The sequence below is a fragment of the Delphinapterus leucas genome, chromosome 7, assembly GCF_059928025.1.
Source record: "Delphinapterus leucas isolate spDelLeu-1000000601 "Yukka" chromosome 7, BTC_Dleu_Yukka2, whole genome shotgun sequence".
NCBI lineage: Eukaryota > Metazoa > Chordata > Mammalia > Artiodactyla > Monodontidae > Delphinapterus > Delphinapterus leucas.
The window spans coordinates 83,189,904-83,209,458 of NC_143135.1; the positions used below are offsets into that span (position 1 = coordinate 83,189,904).

The following is a 19,555-nucleotide window of genomic DNA, read 5'->3' on the forward strand; positions in this document are numbered from 1 at the left end:
ATAGCTTTGTAGTGTAGTCTGAAGTCAGGGAGCTTGATTCTGCCAGCTCTGTTTTTCCTTCTTAAGATTGCTTTGGCTATTCAGGGTCATTTTTGTCTCTATCCAAATTGAAGAGTTTTTTGTTTTAGTTCTAAAAAAAAGCCATTGGTAATTTGATAGGAATTGCATTGAATCTGTAGATGGCCTTGGGTAGTATTGTCATTTTGACAATATTGATTCTTACAATCCAGGAATATGGTATATCTTTCCATCTGTTTGTGTCATCTTTGATTTTCTTTTATCATTGTCTTATAGTTTTCAAAGTACTGGTCTTTTTTCTCATTAGGTAGGTTTATTTTTAGATATTTTATTCTTTTTGATATGATGGTAAAAGGCATTGATTCTTTACTTTGTTTTTCTGATCTTTCATTGTTAGTGTATAGAGGTACAAAAATTTCTGTGTATTCTTTTTTTATCCAGCAACTTTACTGAATTCACTGATGAGCTCCAGTAGTTTTCTGTTATTATCTGTTGGATTTTCTATCTATAGTATCATGTCATCTGCAAACAGTGACAGTTTTACTTCATCTTTTCCAATTTATATTCCCTTTATTTCTTTTGCTTCTTAGAATGCCATAGCTAGGATTTCCAAAGCTATGTTGAATAAAAGAGGTGAAAGTGGACATCCTTGTCTTGTTCCTGATCTTAGAGGAAATGCTTTCAGCTTTTCACTCTTCAGTATGATGTTGGCTGTAGGTTTGTCATAAATTGCTTTTATTATGTTGAGGTATGTTACCTCTGTAACCACTTTCTGGAGAATTGTTATCATAAATAGGTGTTGAATTTTGCCAAAACCTTTTCCTGCATCTATTGAGATGATCATACATTTTTTATTCTTTAATTTGCCAATGTGAGGCATCACACTGTTTGATTTGCAAATATTGAAAAATTCTTACAACACTGATCATGGTATATGATCCTTTTACTGCATTATTGGATTCGGTTTGCTAGTATTTTGTTTGAGGATTTTTGTGCCTTTGTTCATCAGCGATATTGGCCTGAAATTTTCTTATTTGTGGTATCTTAGTCCCGTTTTGGTATCAGGGTTATGGTGGCCTCATAGAATTAGTTTGGGACTATTTCTTGTGCAGTTTTTTGGAATAGTTTGAGAAGGATAGATGTTAACTCTTCTCTAAATATTTGATAGAATTCTCCTGTGAAGTGGTCCTGGACTTTTTTGGAAGATTTTTTCATCATAATTTAAATTTCAGTACTTGTGATTGGTCTGTTCGTATTTCCTGTTTCTTCCTGGTTCAGACTTGGGAGATTGTAACTTTCTAAGAATTTGTCTATTTCTTCTAGGTTGTCCATTTTATTGGCAGATAGTTGCTTGTATAATCAATTATGATCATTTGTAAAAGAGATCATTTGTAAAAGATCATTTGATCTCTTTTGATACTTTGTATTTCTGTGTTCTGTTGTAACTTCTCCTTTTTCATTTCTAATTTTATTGATTTGAGCCCTCTTCCTTTTTTTCTTGATGAGTCTGACTAAAGGTTTATCAATTTTGTTTATCCTTTCAAAGAACCAGCTTTTAGCTTCATTGATATTTTCTATTGTTTTCTTCATTTGTATTTCATTTATTTCTGCTCTGATCTTTACAATTTCTTTTTTTCTACTAACTTTGTGTTTTGTTTGTTCTTCTTTCTCTAGTTGCTTTAGGTATAAGGTTAGGTTGTTTATTTGTGAGTTTTCTTGTTTCCTGAGGTAACATTGTATTGCTATAAACCTCCCTGTTAGAACTGGTTTTGCTGAATCCCATAGATTTTAGATTGTTGTGCTTTCATTTTCATTTATCTCTAGGTATTTTTTGGTTTCCTCTTTGACTTCTTCAGTGATCCATTGATTGTTTAATAGCATATTGTTTAGCCTCCATGTGTTTGTGCTTTTTACAGTTTTTTTCTTGTAATTGATTTCTAATCTCATAGCATTGTAGTCAGAAAAGATGCTTGATATGATTTCAGGTTTCATAAATTTACCAAGGCTCACTTTGTGATCTAGCATATTGTCAATCCTGGAGAATGCTTCATGTGTTCTTGAGAAAAGAGTGTATTCTGCTGCCTTTGGATGGAATGCTTTTTAAATATCAATTAAGTGTATCTGGTCTAATGTGTCATGTAAGGCTTGTGTTTCTTTATTGATCTGCTGTCTGGATGATTTGTTCATTGATGTAAGTGGGGTGATAAAGTCTCCCACTGTTGTTGAGTTAATGTCAGTTTTTCCTTTTATGGTTGCAAGTATTTGCCTTATATATTGGGGTGCTCCTGTGTTAGGTGCATATATACTTACAGTTGTTATATCTTCCTGGAATGATCCCTTGATCATTATGTAGTGTTTTTTGTCTCCTTTAACAATCTTTATTTTAGTCTATTTTGTCTGATATGAGTATTGCTACTCCAACTTTATTTTGATTTCCATTTGCATGGAATACCTTTTTCCATCCTCTTAGTTTCAATCTGTATATGTCCCTAGATCTGAAGTGGGTCTCTTGTAGGCAGCATACACATGGGTCTTGTTTTTGTATCCATTCAGCCAGTCTGTGTTTTTTGGCTGGAGCATTTAATCCATTAACATTTAAGGTAATCATTGATATGTGTGTTCCCATTGCCATTTTCTTAATTGATTTGGATTTGTTTTTGTAGGTCTTTTTTTTTTTTTTTTAACCATTCCTCTTTTGTTTTCTTCTCTTGTCATTTACTGAGTAACTTTATTGTTGTTTTGGATTCCTTTTTCTTTTTCGTGAGTATATCTATTGTAGATTTTCATTTTGCAGTTACCTTGAGGATCTGATATAGCAGTCTGTATATAACAAGATTGTTTTATGTTGCTGGTCTTTTAATTTCAAATGCATTTCCAGTATCTGGCATTTGTGCTGTCCTCTTCTCACAATTGCTGGTTTTGATATCATATTTGTGTGCAGGTGATTTCCTACCTTTACTTTATGTTTGCCTTTACTGGTGAGCTTTTTCATTCATAATTTTCTTGTTTCTATTAGTGGCCTTTTCTGCTTAGAGAATTTCCTTTAGCATTTGTTCAAAGGTATTCTGGTGTTGCTGAATTCTCTTAGCTTTTGCTTGTCTGTAATGCTTTTGATTTTTTTGCTGAAGCTGAAAGAGAGCCTTGCTGGGTAGCGTATTTTTGTTTGTAGGTTCTTCTCTTTCATCACTTTAAATATATAGTGCCAGTCCCCTCTGGCCTGCAGAGTTTCTGCTGAGAAACCAGCTGATAACCTTTTGGGCATTCTTTGTATGTTAATTATTGCTTTTCCCTTGTTTCTTTTAACATTTTGTTCTTTGTATTTAATTTTTGTTAGTGTGATTATTGTGTGTCTTAGCATGCTCCTACTTGGCTTTATCTTGTCTGGGACTCTCTCCATCTCCTGGACTTGGGTTACTGTTTCCTTTCTCATGTTAGGGAAGTTTTCATGTATCATATCTTCAAATATTTTCTCAGGTCCTATCTCCCTGTCTTCTCCTTCTGGGACCCCTATAATAAGAATGTTGCTGCATCTAATGTTACCCTAGAGGTCTCTCAGACTGTCATCATTTCGTTTAATTTTTTTTTTATTCTGTTCCCTGGCAGTGATTTCCACCATTCTGTCTTCCAGTTCACTTGTTTTTCTGCCTCATTTATTCTGCTGTTGATTCCTTCTAGTATATTTTTCATTTCAGTTATTATATTGTTCACCTCTGTTTGCTTTTTAGTTTTTCCAGGTCTTTAAAAAAAATTTCTTGTATTTTCTCACTCTGTGCCTTCATTGGTTTTCTGAGATCTTGGAGCATCTTCAGTATCATTTCTCTGAATTCTTTTTCTAGTAGATTGCCTGTCTCCCTTCACTTAGTTTTTCTTCTGGGGTTTTATCTTATTCCTTCATCTGTGACATATTCTTCTGTTGTCTCATCTTGCCTAACTTTCTGTGTTCGTGGTTCCCATTCTACAGGCTGTAGCACTGTAATTCTTCTTGCTTCTGCTGTCTGACCTCTGCTGGATGAGTTTGTCTTAGAGGCTTGTATACACCTCCTACTAGGAGTGACTTTTTCCTACCTGATGGTGGGTAGAGCTGGGTCTTGTCCATCTGCTATGCTGGGTCATGCTCAGGAAGACTTTAAGCAGCCTGTCTTCTGATGGGTGGGGCTGTGTTTCCGCCCAGCTGGTTGTTTGGCCTGAGGTGTCCCAGCACTGGATCATACAGGCATTTGGATGGGGTTATGTCTGCGGGGGTGGGGGGGATGACATGGCAGCCTCCATGGGGGCTCACACTAATGAGTACTGGCCAGAGCTGCCCCTGCCGGCGTCTCTGTCCCCTCAGTGTGCCACAGCCATCCCCTGCCTTCGCAGGAGACCCTTCAATACTAACAGGTAAGTCTGACCCAGTCTCTATGAGCTCGCTGTTTTGTTACCTGGTTCCCATTGCACATGAGACCCTGTCTGTGCCCTTTAAGAGTGGAGTTTCTGTTTTCCCCAGTACTGTGGAATTCCTCTGATCAAACCCCTCTGGCCTTCAAAGCCAGATTCTCTGGGGGCTCCTCCTCCTGTTGCCAGATCTGCAGGCTGGGAAGCCTGACATGCGGCTAAGGACTTTCACTCCTGTGGGAGAACTTTGGTGGTATAATTATTTTCCAGGTTGTGGGTTGCCCACCTGGCAGTTATGGGATTTGATTTTATCACAATTACACACCTCCTACCATCTCTTTGTGGCATCTTTTTTGTCTTTTTTGGTAGGTTTCAGCAGTGTTTTTGTCGATGGTTGTTCAGTTACTTGTGATTTTGGTGTTTCTGTAACAAGGGTTGAGCCTACGTCCTTCTACTCTGCCATCTTGCAGGCAAGCCAGGATATTTAAACTGAAGAAACATTCATTAAATATGACATCTGCTCCATACGTGATGGGCATTCTTATACAATGCCTGTTTGAATATTGGTGCTTTGTCATCTTTTAATATTGTCTAGAGGAAAACTATATTTGAAGTTTCCTTTTGTAATTGTTTTAAAAAAGTAAATAAGCTTTAGATATTTTTCTTCAACTTTTCCATGAAAAGATTATGGTCACTTTACATTATAGTGGATAATGAAAGTCCGTGAGGCTTAAGATAATCCGTAATATTATGTGAAAACTAGAATCATTTTTATGCTCTTTTGGCTATTAAACATAAGGTTTCAAGACTCTTCTCAATAATTACAATTGTTATCTCTAAATCTTTCCACAGAATGAAGATCAGGAAGAAGTGATCCTTGTCAGAACAGATCATTCTGGAAGAGTCTGGCCTGTGAACACACCACGAAAACATCTGGAATCTAAAGGAAGAAGGAAGAGACTGATTGTATGTTTAACATATGTCTTTTATTTATTAATTCCTAATTCACTTTTTCCCTTTGTATCAGACTACAGTTGACCCTTTAACAACATGGGTTTGAACTGCAAAGGTCTACTTATACACAGAATGTTTTCAATAAATTACATACTATAGTACTGCACAGTCTGTGGTGGTTTGAATCTCTGAATATGGAACTATAGATATCGAGGGCTGACTGTAAAGTTATAGTCAGATTTTCAACTCCATGGGGGTCACTGCCCCTAACCTTCGCATTGTTCAAGGGTCAACTTTATTTCAAAATATTTTCTGAAATGTTGCTTAATGATGCAAACATTAGAAGGTAGTAAATCACGTTCTTACTTTTATTTTAGTTATGATACTCTGCCTTTTACAAAATGAATTCTAATTCAACAACAGTTTTCAAATAATTGTGAACATTGAATTTTTAAGGCAGTTTTAATTTTATTGTATATTTCTTTGACATTGTTTCTAGCTTCTTTTTACATACTTATCATAACTCTTAGGGAAAACCTTGGTGCTATAGACCTGTGTTAGATCCTTTGTAAACCTTAATTTTCTTTTCCATCTTCTAGCTGCAGCAGTTAATTTTTAGCACTACCTTGAGGGTCTTAAAATGGAAAAAACATATTCAGTTTTCCCAAGTTAGATTTTTTGTTTTAAATTTGAAAGATCTTATAAGTGGTAATTGGGTCCACAGAAGATTTGTTCATTTAGAATTCTTCTATCAAATGTTTATTATCTGCCTGTTGAGTGCCTGTGCTGCTAGAGCTAGTAATTGATTTGTTCAGCAAATAGAAATGGGATGGATACCTCTCCTAAAGAAATGGGACGTATTAGGGGTTTGAAAGGGAGATGTGGGAGAAGAATAGTAAAGGTTTGAATTGTATGAAATGACAGAACTGGCTAGGGATTCATAGATGCATTGCCAGATGGCATTGAATACTCTTTTGAATTGCTTACTACTGAGTAGTCTAGGTATAGGAGTAAAGAGGATAGACACATTCATTCAGGATTGAGGTTTGTTTTCTGAGTATAGTGAAAGGATAAGAGGAACAGAAAGGGGTTTGGATCCAGAGAGTGATTGAAGTCTTGGAATGTGAGATTTAAGCTTGTGAAGACAGGAGTAGTAATGTGGGGAAAAAATATTGGGAACATGGTTCTAAAGAAGTTGAGGACCAGGTTTTATTTGGATAAGGGAATGTGAGAACAGTGTTGAAGAGATTTGGTTGGTAGACAGTACATATAGCACTTTTCTTTTCCACGTGTAGGTATGGAATCAACTGACAGGAAAACCCAGAATTGATTTAGATGAGAATCAGAATATCAGCTTTTTTTCTGATAGAGCTGTTTAAAGTAGGTTTGCTAATACTTCACTTTTGTTCTTGATATGCTTACTTGATCTCTGGGTAACTAATGACTTCCCTTCACAGTGGTGGGGAATTTTTACTACAAGGAGGGGAAGAGCATAGAGGAGAGAAGAAGGCATAAAACAATTCTGTCCTTTCCTTAAAACTCAGAAATCAGATACTGTCATGCTTCCATCCTTGGGGAAGAGGAAAAAGTAAGGCACAGAAGAGGTAGAGAGTGTTATTCTAATGGAAGTTTTTCCACATGGAGTCAGACAGAATAGGGATATACTGGAAAGAAAGATTATGATACAAAGTGGGATTTTTAGTATCAGATTTATAGATAATTCATTAAAATACTTCAGAGACTTATGTTTTCACTAAACTAATAATGTTCATTTTGTTATAGGTTTCAACCTATGAGGAAAAAGAAAGGGTCAGATACTTTCATGATGATGATATTCTAAGCCTAAATGACTTAGTCAAGAACGAAAAGATGGGAACAGCAGAAAATCAAAACAAACATTTTATGAAAATGACATCTAAGGTAAGATATATTCCTAGGATACCTTTGAATTTTGATAAGCTGGTTACTCAGTCTACAATGATCTACTTTTCAGACACAGCTAGTTCTTTATAATCATGATTTGTTTTATTAAATTAAATCCTTTGTAAGACATTGGAAATGGGCATTTTAGAATTGATTTGATTGGGGAGTATACTTTTGGTATTCAGGTTTTTTTTAAATAAGAATTCTGGGTTAACTTTTTAATGTATTCCATGAAAATGTTAACTATATATTTGATCTACCATTTAAGGGAATGTTTGGGGCCAGACTTTAATATCGACAATGTGCTGCTAGTTAGGTGACCAGTCTGTTTTATCTTGATGTTACACTAGTTCTTCATAATTATGCCACAAGGTATATATATTTGGAGTAATATATATCATAAAGAAGGCATCTTGGAAAAATCTTAAGTCTGTTTATATGAAAATTTTGTATGTTTTTAAATGTATATCAATGTTTCATGGGTAGTAGGATGAATTTTTTTATTTCAAAATAGCATTCTTTGTTGCAAACCCTTCCATTGCAGTCCCTTCAAACATTACCATTAACACTTTTTATGAAAGAGACATATGTAAAGTTAGGGTTTGACCCCACTGGAAAGATTCAGCTCACTGCCTATATTTACAAATAAAGTTTTATTGGAATACAGCTATGCACCTTTGTTTACCTGTAGTCTAAGGCTGTTTTCGCTTTATAACAACTGAGCTGAATAGCTGAGACAGAGACTGTACATCCCACAGAACTGAAAATATTTACTGTCTGGCACTTGACAGAACAAATTACCCTTCCTTGCTTACGATGGGAATTTGAACCTAGGGATCTGAAGGACAGGAGGGAGCCTTTTTACTGTATACCTTATTAGACTTTTTCTTTTAACTATGTGAATATATTACCTGGTGAAAAAAATTAACTTAATGAAAACTAGAATACAGGTAACCAAGGTATCAAGTGTGTGTATGTGTATATCACAGAGAGTAAAACAAACTTGGGTTAAACAGAAATGATTAAAAAATTGTATGGGATCTTAACTTTAGCCTATTAGGATAATTTTACTTCTTTTTATTTGGGGGGAATACTAGAAATATTCTAGGGTCTGGAAATTCACTGCAGAAAGAAGAACATATTTTTATGAAAATTTCCTTCTCAGAAATGGGGCAGTGGGACCTAATGAAACTTAAAAGCTTTTGCACAGCAAGGGAAACCATAAACAAGACGAAAAGACAACCCTCAGAATGGGAGAAAATATTTGCAAATGAAGCAACTGACAAAGGATTAATCTCCAAAATTTACAAGCAGCTCACGCAGCTCAATATCAAAAAAACAAACAACCCAATGCAAAACTGGGCAGAATACCTAAATAGACATTTCTCCAAAGAATACATACAGATTGCCAACAAACACACAAAAGGATGCTCAACATCACTAATCATTAGAGAAATGCAAATCAAAACTACAATGAGGTATCACGTCACACCGGTCAGAATGGCCATCATCAAAAGATCTACAAACAATAAATGCAGGAGAAGGTGTGGAGAAAAGGAAACCCTCTTGCACTGTTGGTGGGAATCTAAATTGATACAGCCACTATGGAGAACAGTATGGAGGTTCCTTAAAAAACTAAAAATAGACCTACTGTATAACCCAGCAATCCCACTACTGGGCATATACCCTGAGAAAAGCATAATTCAAAAAGAGTCACGTACCACAATGTTCACTGCAGCTCTATTTACAATAGGCAGGACATGGAAGCAACCTAAGTGTCCATCAACAGATGAATGGATAAAGAAGATGTGGCACATACATACAATGGAATGTTACTCAGCCATAAAAAGAAATGAAATTGAGTTATTTGTAGTGAGGTGGATGGATCTAGAGACTGTCTTACAGAGTGAAGTAAGTCAGAAAGAGAAAAACAAATACCGTATGCTAATACATATATATGGAATCTAAAAAAATATATATTTCTGAAGAAAAACAGGGGCAGGATAGGAATAAAGACGCAGATGTAGAGAATGGACTTGAGGACACGTGGAGGAGGAAGTGTAAGCTGTGACAAAGTGAGAGAGTGGCATGGACATATATACACTACCAAACGTAAAATAGATAGCTAATGGGAAGCAGCCGCATAGAACAGGGAGATCAGCTCGGTGGTTTGTGACCACCTAGAGGGGTGGGATAGGGAGGGTGGGAGGGAGCCACAAGAGGGAGGGGATATGGGGATATATGTATACGTATAGCTGACTCACTTTGTTATACAGCAGAAACTAACACACCATGTAAAGCAATTACACTCCAATAAAGATATTGAAAAAAAAATGAAACGGGGAAGATCATTTTATTTGGAAGTCTGAATTAAATATAGTTGTAATAATTTTTTCACAATCCATTCATGTTTATCCATAAGATTTAAAAACTTCATTAAAAACTTATTTTTTAAATTAATATAAAAATAAATAATTTATCAATTAAAAAGTTGTTTATTGGGCACCTAATTTATGCTGGATACCATTTTAGGTGCTGGGTGTAGCAAAGTAGTAAAGTTCGCCCTCTTGAGGAGCTTATATTTCTAGTGGATGAGACAGAAAGTGAACAAATACATGATATAAAAATTACATAACACTAATATATCACAAAATAGAAAATATTTTTGTAGGGAATAAAACAAAATAGAAGAAGATAAGATGTTATTTTCAATAGAATGCTGAAGGAGGGCCTCTCTCTGGAGATGATGTTTCAGCAAACTTCTGAACAAAGTGAGGGAGTGGTCTGTGAATATCTGGGAGAAGACTATTCATGCAGAAGAAACAACAAATGCAGAGGATCTGAAGAAGAGACAAACCTGACAAGCATTAAAAGACAGCAAGATCACACGTGACTGTGAATAGAGGGAGAAATGGAAAGACATGTAGAAGATGAAATGGTCAGATCATGTTGGATCTTTCACGCCATGGTGTAGAGCTTTTATTTTTGTTTTAAATGATGAGAAACCATTTGAAAGTTTTTAGTAGGACAGTGTCATGACCTCATTTGTGTTTGGTAGTTGTCTCATAGCTCTTGTATATTCTCTTCTGTTTGTTGTTTCTTTATTTGTTTGTTTTTTGGTCTTTGTTCTCTTTGCTTTTCAGTTGTGGAAGTTTCTGTTGTCATATCCTCAAGCTCAGAGATTTTTTCCTCAGCCTTGTCCAGTCACTAATGAATCTATCAAAGGCATTTGTCATTTCTGTTATAGTGATTTTTATCTCTAGCATTTCGTTTTGGTTATTTCTTAGAATTTTCATCTCTCTGCTTACATTATCCATCTGTTCTTTGTGACCCTATGCCCCTGGACTGTGAATTTCACCAGTACTTCTCAGTTTTTTTTCCACTTAGTTGGGATAGAATGGCTAGAAGGGGATGGAGTTGGATGTTTCCCTTCCTTCAGGTAGGTTAGGCTCTGACAAAACCCCAGCAGGTAAAACTCTGGCACAATAGTTTCTACTAAGGGGCAGGCCTTGTTAAGTAAAACAGAATGCCCTGGTATGTTTCAAAATGTTTCCTTTTACCTTCGCCCTGTTGAAAGTCATAGGGGATTTTTTTCCTGATCTTTAGTCTGAGTACCTGGTAGAGCTCCAAGAGGTAAAATTCACAAAAGTTTGAGGGCCCCCCCCCATGACTGGATTCCCCTAGGATTTTTAACTCTTAAATTTGTCCACACTGAGCCTCCTGCAACTTATCAATTACAGTTTAGGTTTTCCTACCCTGGCACTGGTTCTCACAGAACCACTGGTTTCTGCACATATAAATTATGATTCTTGGGCTCCCTGGTGGCGCAGTTGTTGAGAGTCCGCCTGCCGATGCAGGGGACACGGGTTCGTGCCCCGGTCCGGGAAGATCCCACATGCCGCGGAGCGGCTAGGCCCGTGAGCCATGGTCGCTGAGCCTGCGCGTCCGGAGCCTGTGCTCCGCAGCGGGAGAGGCCACAGCAGTGAGAGGCCCACATACCGCAAAAAAAAAAAAAAAAATTATGATTCTTTGTATCCACCCGACTGTCTCTCCAGTTTTGGGGGAAGTCACTTTCATGATGGATCTAAAAAGAGCTGTCGATTTTTCAGTTTGTTCAGCTTTGTACTTGTTGGTGTGATAGGGTGGTGACTTCTCAGCCCCTGAAATGCCAGTCTGGAAACTGCTGGTTTATGTTTTAAAAGACTTTTCTGGTGGCTCTTTTGAGAAGGTAATGTAGATAGGCAAGAGTGGAAGCAGGGAGAATATTTAGGAGGGTATTTAATTAATTCAGATAGTGCCTTGGGTTAGGGGGGTAAACTGGTGAGAAATATTAAGATTTGGGGCAATGCTGGTGCCATTTATTGAAGTAGAAAAACTTTGCAGTGGGACAATTTTTCAGGAGGTGGGAGATGAAGAATACTGTTTATGGACATGTGAAGTATGCCCATTAGCCATTCACGTGGTAGTGTGGAGTGACTGCCCATGGATCTCTGGGTATATGTTGGCTCTCCCATATAGACTTAGATGCTGTTAACATTTAAATGTACTTAAAGCCATGGGAGTTAAGAAGTGATTAATGAGGAGAGTCTGAAGACTGAGCTGAGCACTGTCTGAAAGAAGACAAAATAGATTCAACAAATGAGATTGAGAAAGTACAGCCAGCGAGGAAAAGCCAGAAGGAAAACTTAGGGTGTAGTGTTTCAGAAACCGGAGAAGACAAGAAGGAGGTTGTGAATAACTGTGTCAACTGTTTCTGAGAGATAGAGTAAGATCTTCAAAGATGGAAAAGTGACCATTGATTTGGCATTGGGGAGGTTTCTGGTGACTTTTTTTTTTTTTGGCCGTGCCATGCAGCTTGTGGGATCTGTTCCCCAACCAGGGATTGAACCTGGTCCCCAGCAGTGAAAGCCCCAAGTCCTAACCACTGGACCGCCAAGGGAATTCCCCTGGTGACTTTCATAAGTGTGGTTTCCTTGGTCTTCTAAGGAGAAAAGCCTGATTATAATGTGTTCAAGAGTGAATGTGAGAATAGTTAGTGGAGAGATATCTTTAGAAAGGAGCTGGTTACTGTCCATCAGTAGGAGAGGCACAGATACAGGTAGGTCTGTAAATGTGGTAGTAGAAAAATGACCTAGTTTTCCTCTTATTGCCTCTGTTAGTTTAGTGAAAGGACTCAGGTATCAGCTGAGATTGATGATGAAGAAGGGGTATTAGAGGTTTGAGAAGAAAGTGTGAAATGGTTTTTGAGAAAACCAGTGAATGAAATAAAGTAGGAATCTCAGGCAGTGCCGAAGGTCCATCTAAGGTTTATGGTTATAAATTTAAAATAAAACATGTCAGGGCGTTTGTGTATTTTCCTTATAACATGTTTCAAGAGGCTTAGTTTTATTGAATTATGAGACAATAATCATGACTTGTTCTGTGTTTTGCATATTTCACCATTGGTTATTGCTTTAAGAATACAAATTTATCATATTTTTTCTTTTGTTTCATTTGTATATTAGAGGTCTTTTAGTATTTGTATTGTAAATGATTGTTTTTACTTATTAATTGATTTGGCAGTAATTGTGATTGAAGATATTTGATCGGTTTCTGGGAACATTTTGAGTCTTTAACTTTTTAAAATTTAAGTTTACTAAGCTAGAACATTATAAAAGATACAGTGGGATGTCACCAAAATGGCTGAGTAAGAGACCCCACCCTCTGTCACCCCGAAAGATCAGTGGTTAGGTAGCTATCCGTGAGTGAAAACAGATCTGGGAGAGCTCCTGAAAGATCAATGGTTAGGTAGCTATCCGTGAGTGAAAACAGATCTGGGAGAGCTCTAGAGTCTACTTAAGAAACTTCAGCAACGTAGTGGAACAAAAACTTAAGAGTGACTGCACAAAAAGGGAAGGAAGACCGCTTCTCTTTGCGGATCATCCTGTCGTCCAAGCTGGTATTGCTCAATGCCAAGAGAGATTTCCCCAGGTGAAAAGAGTTCCCCTTGCAGGGAAAAGAAGAGTGGGTGAGTGACCAGCTTTCCCCAGTGTTTTGTGGCACCACATGAAGGTACCACTCAGTTTCACCCTGCCTAGAGATCAGAAAAGCTGAGGTATATAGAGAAGCTAGGAACAAGGAAGAAAATCAGAGCATACTAGGCAGGAGTGATCATGTTTCCCAGTGATTTACTCTGTAGACAGTCAAAACATTTGCCACTGAAGAAACTAATGGCCAACACAGCTGCTGTGAAACACTTGCAGATTTCACCAGCTTTCACCACATAGGTATTTTCATTTGCTGATGCCAGCTGACCGAGTCCCTTCCTGTTCCCTACCCACCTCCTGGAGCCTGAGAACTGCCCTTGCAGCCAGCCTAGGCCTCTGCAGCTGCAGGAGTACAACATGCCAGCCTAGACCGCTATGGCTGACCCCCACCACCATGTGTGTGCTCAGGGCTAGCCCTTCCAGATGTGTACTTGCACACTGCCAACCTGACACCTTTCCCCAGCCTCCACTGCCATGTGCATGCCCTGGGGGAGACTGTGTAGCTACAGAAGAGCATGCCAACACCTAGGGTCCCTGCAGGTACTTCTGGGCCTGGATCAGTCTCTCTTTTCTGTCACTGGCCTATATCACTGTGCTCACCTGCAGCTAGCCCCACTAGCTGTGCACAGGCACACCTCCACTTCCATGTGCCTGTGGCAAGACCCAATAGCCATGATAGTGAATGCTGATGGTTGGGACTCCCACAGCTGTCAGTGCACCCATAGTATACTCTGGCCTTTGCTGCCTACCCTGGCCCCCACCACTATATGTGTGATTGCAACCAGCCTCTGCCATTCACTATACAAGCACCTGCAGCTGGCTCCTGCATCTGAGTGTCTTTACACCTCTGGCTCCAGCCACTACTGCTACTTGCCCTGGTCCCTAGCTGCTGAAGACCCCAACAGCCCTTACAGCATTTGTGGAACCCCTGCAGTACCTACCAAGGACCACACAGTTTTTGATGCTGCAGACCCCAGTGACTTGAGCTGACAAGGCACTGTACTCCCCTGAACCCAGTGCCACCACATGCCCTTGCCCCACCCACAGGTGAACATTTTCCCTAGTAAAGTCATTCCATAAAGTCTGGAAGAGGTACCTGCTTCTTCAGTTGCTCAGATATCTGTGCAGGGCTACAGTGATCATGAAGAATCAGTGAAAGAGACTCCACCAAAGGAATATAGTAAATCTCCAGTAAGTGGCTTCGCCAAAAAGGAGATACAGGAAATATCTGGCAAAGAATTCAAAATAATTTCTCTAAAGATGCTCAGAGAGCTGTAAGAGAACTGGATAAGCAATTTAACAATATCAGGAAAACAATATAAGAACAAAATAGGAAGTTCAACTAAGAAATAGAAAACAAAAAAGAACCCAGCAAATTTTGGAGCTAAAGAATACAGTGACTAAACCAAATAATTCAGTAGAGATCTTCAACAACCGACTAGACCAAGCAGAAGAGCTTGAAGACAGATCATTTGAAATTATCCAGTCAGAGAAGCAAAAAGGAAAAGAATGAAAAGGAATGAAGAAAGCCGGTGGGTCTTACGGTACACCACTAACAAAAACAATCTATGCATCATTGGAGTCCCAAAGGAGAAGAGAGAGAAAGAGGTAGAAAGCTTAATTAAAGAAATAATGGCTGAGAACTTCCCTAACTTAGGGAGAGAGTTAAACATCCAAGTTCATGAAGCTAATAGGTTACCCCAAAGTTTCAACCTGAAACAGTCTTCTCCAAGATAACAATATAATAAAACTCTAAAGTCAAAGAAAAAGAATTCTTCTGTGTTGCTGTTGGGTGAAATGTTCTGTACATATCTGTAAGGTCCATCTGGCCTAAAGTTTAGTTCTAGCCCAGTGTTTCTTTATTGCCTTTCTATTTAGATGATTGATGAAAGCAGGATATTGAAGTCTTCTAGTATTACTGTGTTATTATCTATCACTCTCTCCAGATCTGTATTTGGTTAATATATTGGGTTGGCCAAAAAGTTTGTTCGGGTTTTTCTGTAAGCTTGTACAGAAAACCCAAACAAACTTTTTGGCCAACCCAATATTTAGGTGCTAGGAAGTTGGGTGCATATATGTTAACAATTAGCATTTCCTCTTGATGAGTTGAGTCCTTTATTATTATATAAGGACATTTCTTCTCAAGTTCACATGGAACATTCTCCAGGATAGATTATATGTTAGGTCACAAAATAAGCCTTAATTAAATAACACACTCCTGAACAAACAATAGGCCAAAGATGAAATCAAAAGGGAAATAAAAAATATATTAAAAAATGAAAATCGAAATACAACATACCAAAACTTATGGAATGCAACAAAGCAGTGCTAAGACGCTAAGTTTATAATGATAAACACCTACATTTAGAAGAAAAGAAGGTAACAAATAAACAACCTAACTTTATATCTTAAGGAGCTAAAAAAAAAAAAGAAGCAGCAGCTAAGCCTAAAGTTAACAGAAGGAAGAAGATAAACAAAGATTAGAACAGAAATAAATGAACTAGGAAATATAAGCACAACAGAAAAGATCAACAAAACTAAGAGTTGGGTTTTTGAAAAGATAAAATTGACAAACCTTTAGCTAGACTTACAAAGAAAAAAAGAGAGGACTGAAATAAAATAAATGAAAGAGGAGATATTACAACTGATACCACAGAAATGCAAAGATCATAAGAGACTACTATGAACAATTATATGCTAACAAATTGGACAACTTAGGTGTTATGGATGAATTCCTAGAAAGATACAACCTACCATGTCTGAATCATGAAGAAAAAGAAAATCTGAACAGATCAGTAATAAGTAAGGAAATTTGTTTTCAATAATCAGAAACTTCCCACCAAAGAAAAGCCAAGGACCAAAAAGGAAAGGGAGGTAAGACTGTCTCTATTTGCAAGTGACATGATATTATATATAGAAAACTGATTTTTTTTTATTCCATCAAAAAACTGTTAGAACTAATCAACGAATTCAGTAAAGTTTCAGTATACAAAATCAATATACAAAAATTAGTTGCATTTCTGTACACTAATAACAAGCTATCAGAAAAAAAGTTTTAAAAATTCAACATCCTTTCATGATAAAAACTTTCAAGAAATTGAATATAGATGGAACATACCTCAACACAATAAAGATCATATATGTGAAATCCACAGCTAACATAATACTTAACAGTGAAAAGTTGGAAGCATTCACTCTAAGATTAGAACTGAGACAAGGGTATCCGCTTTCACCACTCCTATTCAGGATAGTAGTGGATGTGCTAGCCAGAACAGTTAGGCAAGAAAAAGAAATAAAAGGAATCCACATTGAGAAGGAAGAAGTAAAATTTTCTTTGCTGATATGATTTTCTATATAGAAAATCTTAAAGAATCTACCAAAAACTGTTAGAACTAATAAATGATTCAGTAAAATCTCAGGATACAAAATCAACACACCAAAGTCAATTACATTTGTATACACTAGGAATGACCTATCTGAAAAAGAAATAAAACAATCCCATTACAGTAGCATGAAGAACAATAAAATACTTAGGAATAAATTTAATCAAGGAGGTGAAAAATCTGTATACTGAAAGCTATAATACATTGGGGAAAGAAATTGAAGACAGAAATAAATGAAAAGATATCCTGTGTACATGGACAGAAGAGTTAATACTATAAAAATTTCCATACTAACCAAAACCATCTATACATTCAGTTCAGTCTCTATCAAAATTCCATTGTCATTTTTTACAGAAAAAGTAAAAATTCTAAAGTTTGTATGGAACTGCAAAAGATTCCAAATAGCCAAAGAAATCTTGAGAGAGAAGAAAGCTTAGAGGCATTACACTTCCTGATTTCAAACTATATTACAAAGCTGTAGTAATCAAGACAGTATGGTACTGGCATAAAAACAGACACATAGACCATTAGAACAGAATTGAGCACCTAGAAATAAACCTCTGCATGTATGTATGGTCAACTAGTATTTGACAATGGAGCCAAGAATACTTAATGGGGAAAGGATAATCTTTTCAATAAAGGGTGTTTGGAAAACTGGATATTCACATGCAAAATAATGAAATTGAACATCTTTCTTAACACTTCTCACAAAAATTAACTTAAAATAGATTAAAGACTTAAATGTAAGACCTAAAACTAAAATTCTTAGGAGAAAACGTAGGGCGGAAAATGCCATGACATTGGTCTGGGCAATGATTTTTTTTTGGATATGACACCAAAACCACAAGGAACAAAACCAAAAATTGACAAGTGGGACTACATCAAACTAAAAAGTGTATGAAAAGGCAACCTACAGAATGGGATAAAATATTTGCAAACCATTTCTCTGATAAGGGGTTAATGTCCAAAATAATAGCAAAAAAACCCCTCAATATAACTCATATATAACTAAATAGCAAAAAAAAAAACTGATTTCAAATGGACAGAAGACTTTAATAGGCAAAGTTTTCTAAAGAGGACATGCAGATGTCCTACAAATACATGTAAAGATGCTCAATGTCACTAATCTTCAGTGAAATGCAAATCAAAAACCACAGTGAGATATCTTACACTTGTTTGAATCATGTTATCAAAAAGTGAAGAAACAACAAATGCTGATGAGGATGTGGAGAAAAGAAGGAACCCTGGTGCATTGTTAGTGTGAATGTAAATTGGTACAGCCATTGTGGAAAATAGTATGGATGGTCCTCAAAAAATTAAAAATAGAACTACCATATGATTCAGCAATTCCACTTCTGGGTATATAGCCAAAGAAGATGAAGTCACTATCTTAAAGACACTTGCACCCCGATGTTCATTGCAGCATTATTCACCAAAACCGTGACTTGGAAACATGCTAAGTGTCCATTGATGGATGAATGGATAAAGAAAATGTGAGATACACACACACACACACACACACACACACACACACACACAAGAATATTAGACATTTAAAAAAGAAAAAAAGAAGAGAAGATCCTGCCATTTGCACCAGTGTGGGTGAACCTTGAAGGCATTATGCTAACTGAAATAAGTCAGACAGAGAAAGACAATTTGTATGATCTCACATGCGTGTGGAACCTAAAAACATCAAACTCCTAGAAATAAAAAGTAGAATGGTGGTTGCCAAGTGATGAGGGGTGGAGGAAAATGTTGGCCAAAGGTAAAATCTTTCAGTTATAAGATGAATAAGGTCCGGGAATCTAATGTACAGCATGGTATCTTTGGTTAACAATACTGTATTGTATTCTTTTTTTTAAATAAATTTATTTTATTTATTTATTATTTTTGGCTGCATTGGGTCTTCGTTGCTGCGCGTGGGCCTTCTCCAGTTCCAGCGAGCTGGGGCCACTCTTCCTTGCAGTGCGGGGGCTTCTCTTGTTGTGCAGCACGGGCTCCAGGCACACAGGCTTCAGTAGTTGTGGCTTGTGGGCTTTGGTAGTTGTGGCTCATGGGCTCCAGAGCGCAGGCCCAGCAGTTGTGGCTCACAGGCCCAGTTGCTCCGCGGCATGTGGGATCCTTCCAGACCAGGGCTCGAACCCATGTCCCCTGCATTGGCAGGAGGATTCCCAACCACTGCGCCACCAGGGAAACCCTGTATTGTATTCTTGAAAGTTGCTATGAGAGTAGAGCTTTAATGTTCTCACTTTAACAACAACAATAACAAAACAGGAATTATGTTAAGGTGACGGATGTGTTAACTCACTTTATTGTGGTAAATACATTTTGCAATTTGTAAGTATCAAATCACCACATTGTACACCTTAAATTTACACAGTGTTAGATGTCAATTATCATCTCAATAAAGCTAGAGAACACTTATTAGTGATATTTGACCCTTAAAAGTTCTGTTCCAAGTTTATATTATTTACAACAGAAAATTTTGACATACAAAATAATATCCCAGTTTTATAAAATGACATGTTTTGGATTAAATAGTCACACGAAATCATTATTAAATGGATTCATAAGAAGTATTCCTAGCATAGACAGTAGGCACTCAATAAATGTTCTTTTTCCCTACCTTCTGTACATTTTTCACACTATTTATAAATAAATGCTTACTGTTTTAAAAATATGATTTAGATATTACCTAATAATTTTTAGCAGAAATCAACCAGATCTCATAGCAGTAAGTAAATCTACAAACTGGGCACACTTTTGAGTGTGCAACTGATACACACACATAAAATCCAGATTTTGAAAAAGAACATTGACCTAATTTATGTACTGTTGAATTTGCAGTAGTTAAAATTTTTACAAGGGTGTAGTTTT

At 37.0% G+C, this 19,555-nt stretch overlaps 1 protein-coding gene across 2 annotated transcripts in view; it reads left to right on the top strand.

Annotated features, from left to right (window-relative positions):
• Positions 1-19,555, top strand: part of CWF19L2 (CWF19 like cell cycle control factor 2) — a 199,854-nt gene that overhangs the window by 99,832 nt on the left and 80,467 nt on the right. For both annotated transcript variants that reach the window (XR_016393904.1, XM_022560508.2), the window contains exons 11-12: positions 5,245-5,358; positions 7,129-7,266. Coding sequence is in view for 1 of the 2 variants with exons in the window: in XM_022560508.2 (XP_022416216.2) it covers positions 5,245-5,358; positions 7,129-7,266 (252 nt within the window). In the remaining variant the exon portion in view is untranslated. The remainder of the gene's footprint in view (positions 1-5,244; positions 5,359-7,128; positions 7,267-19,555) is intronic.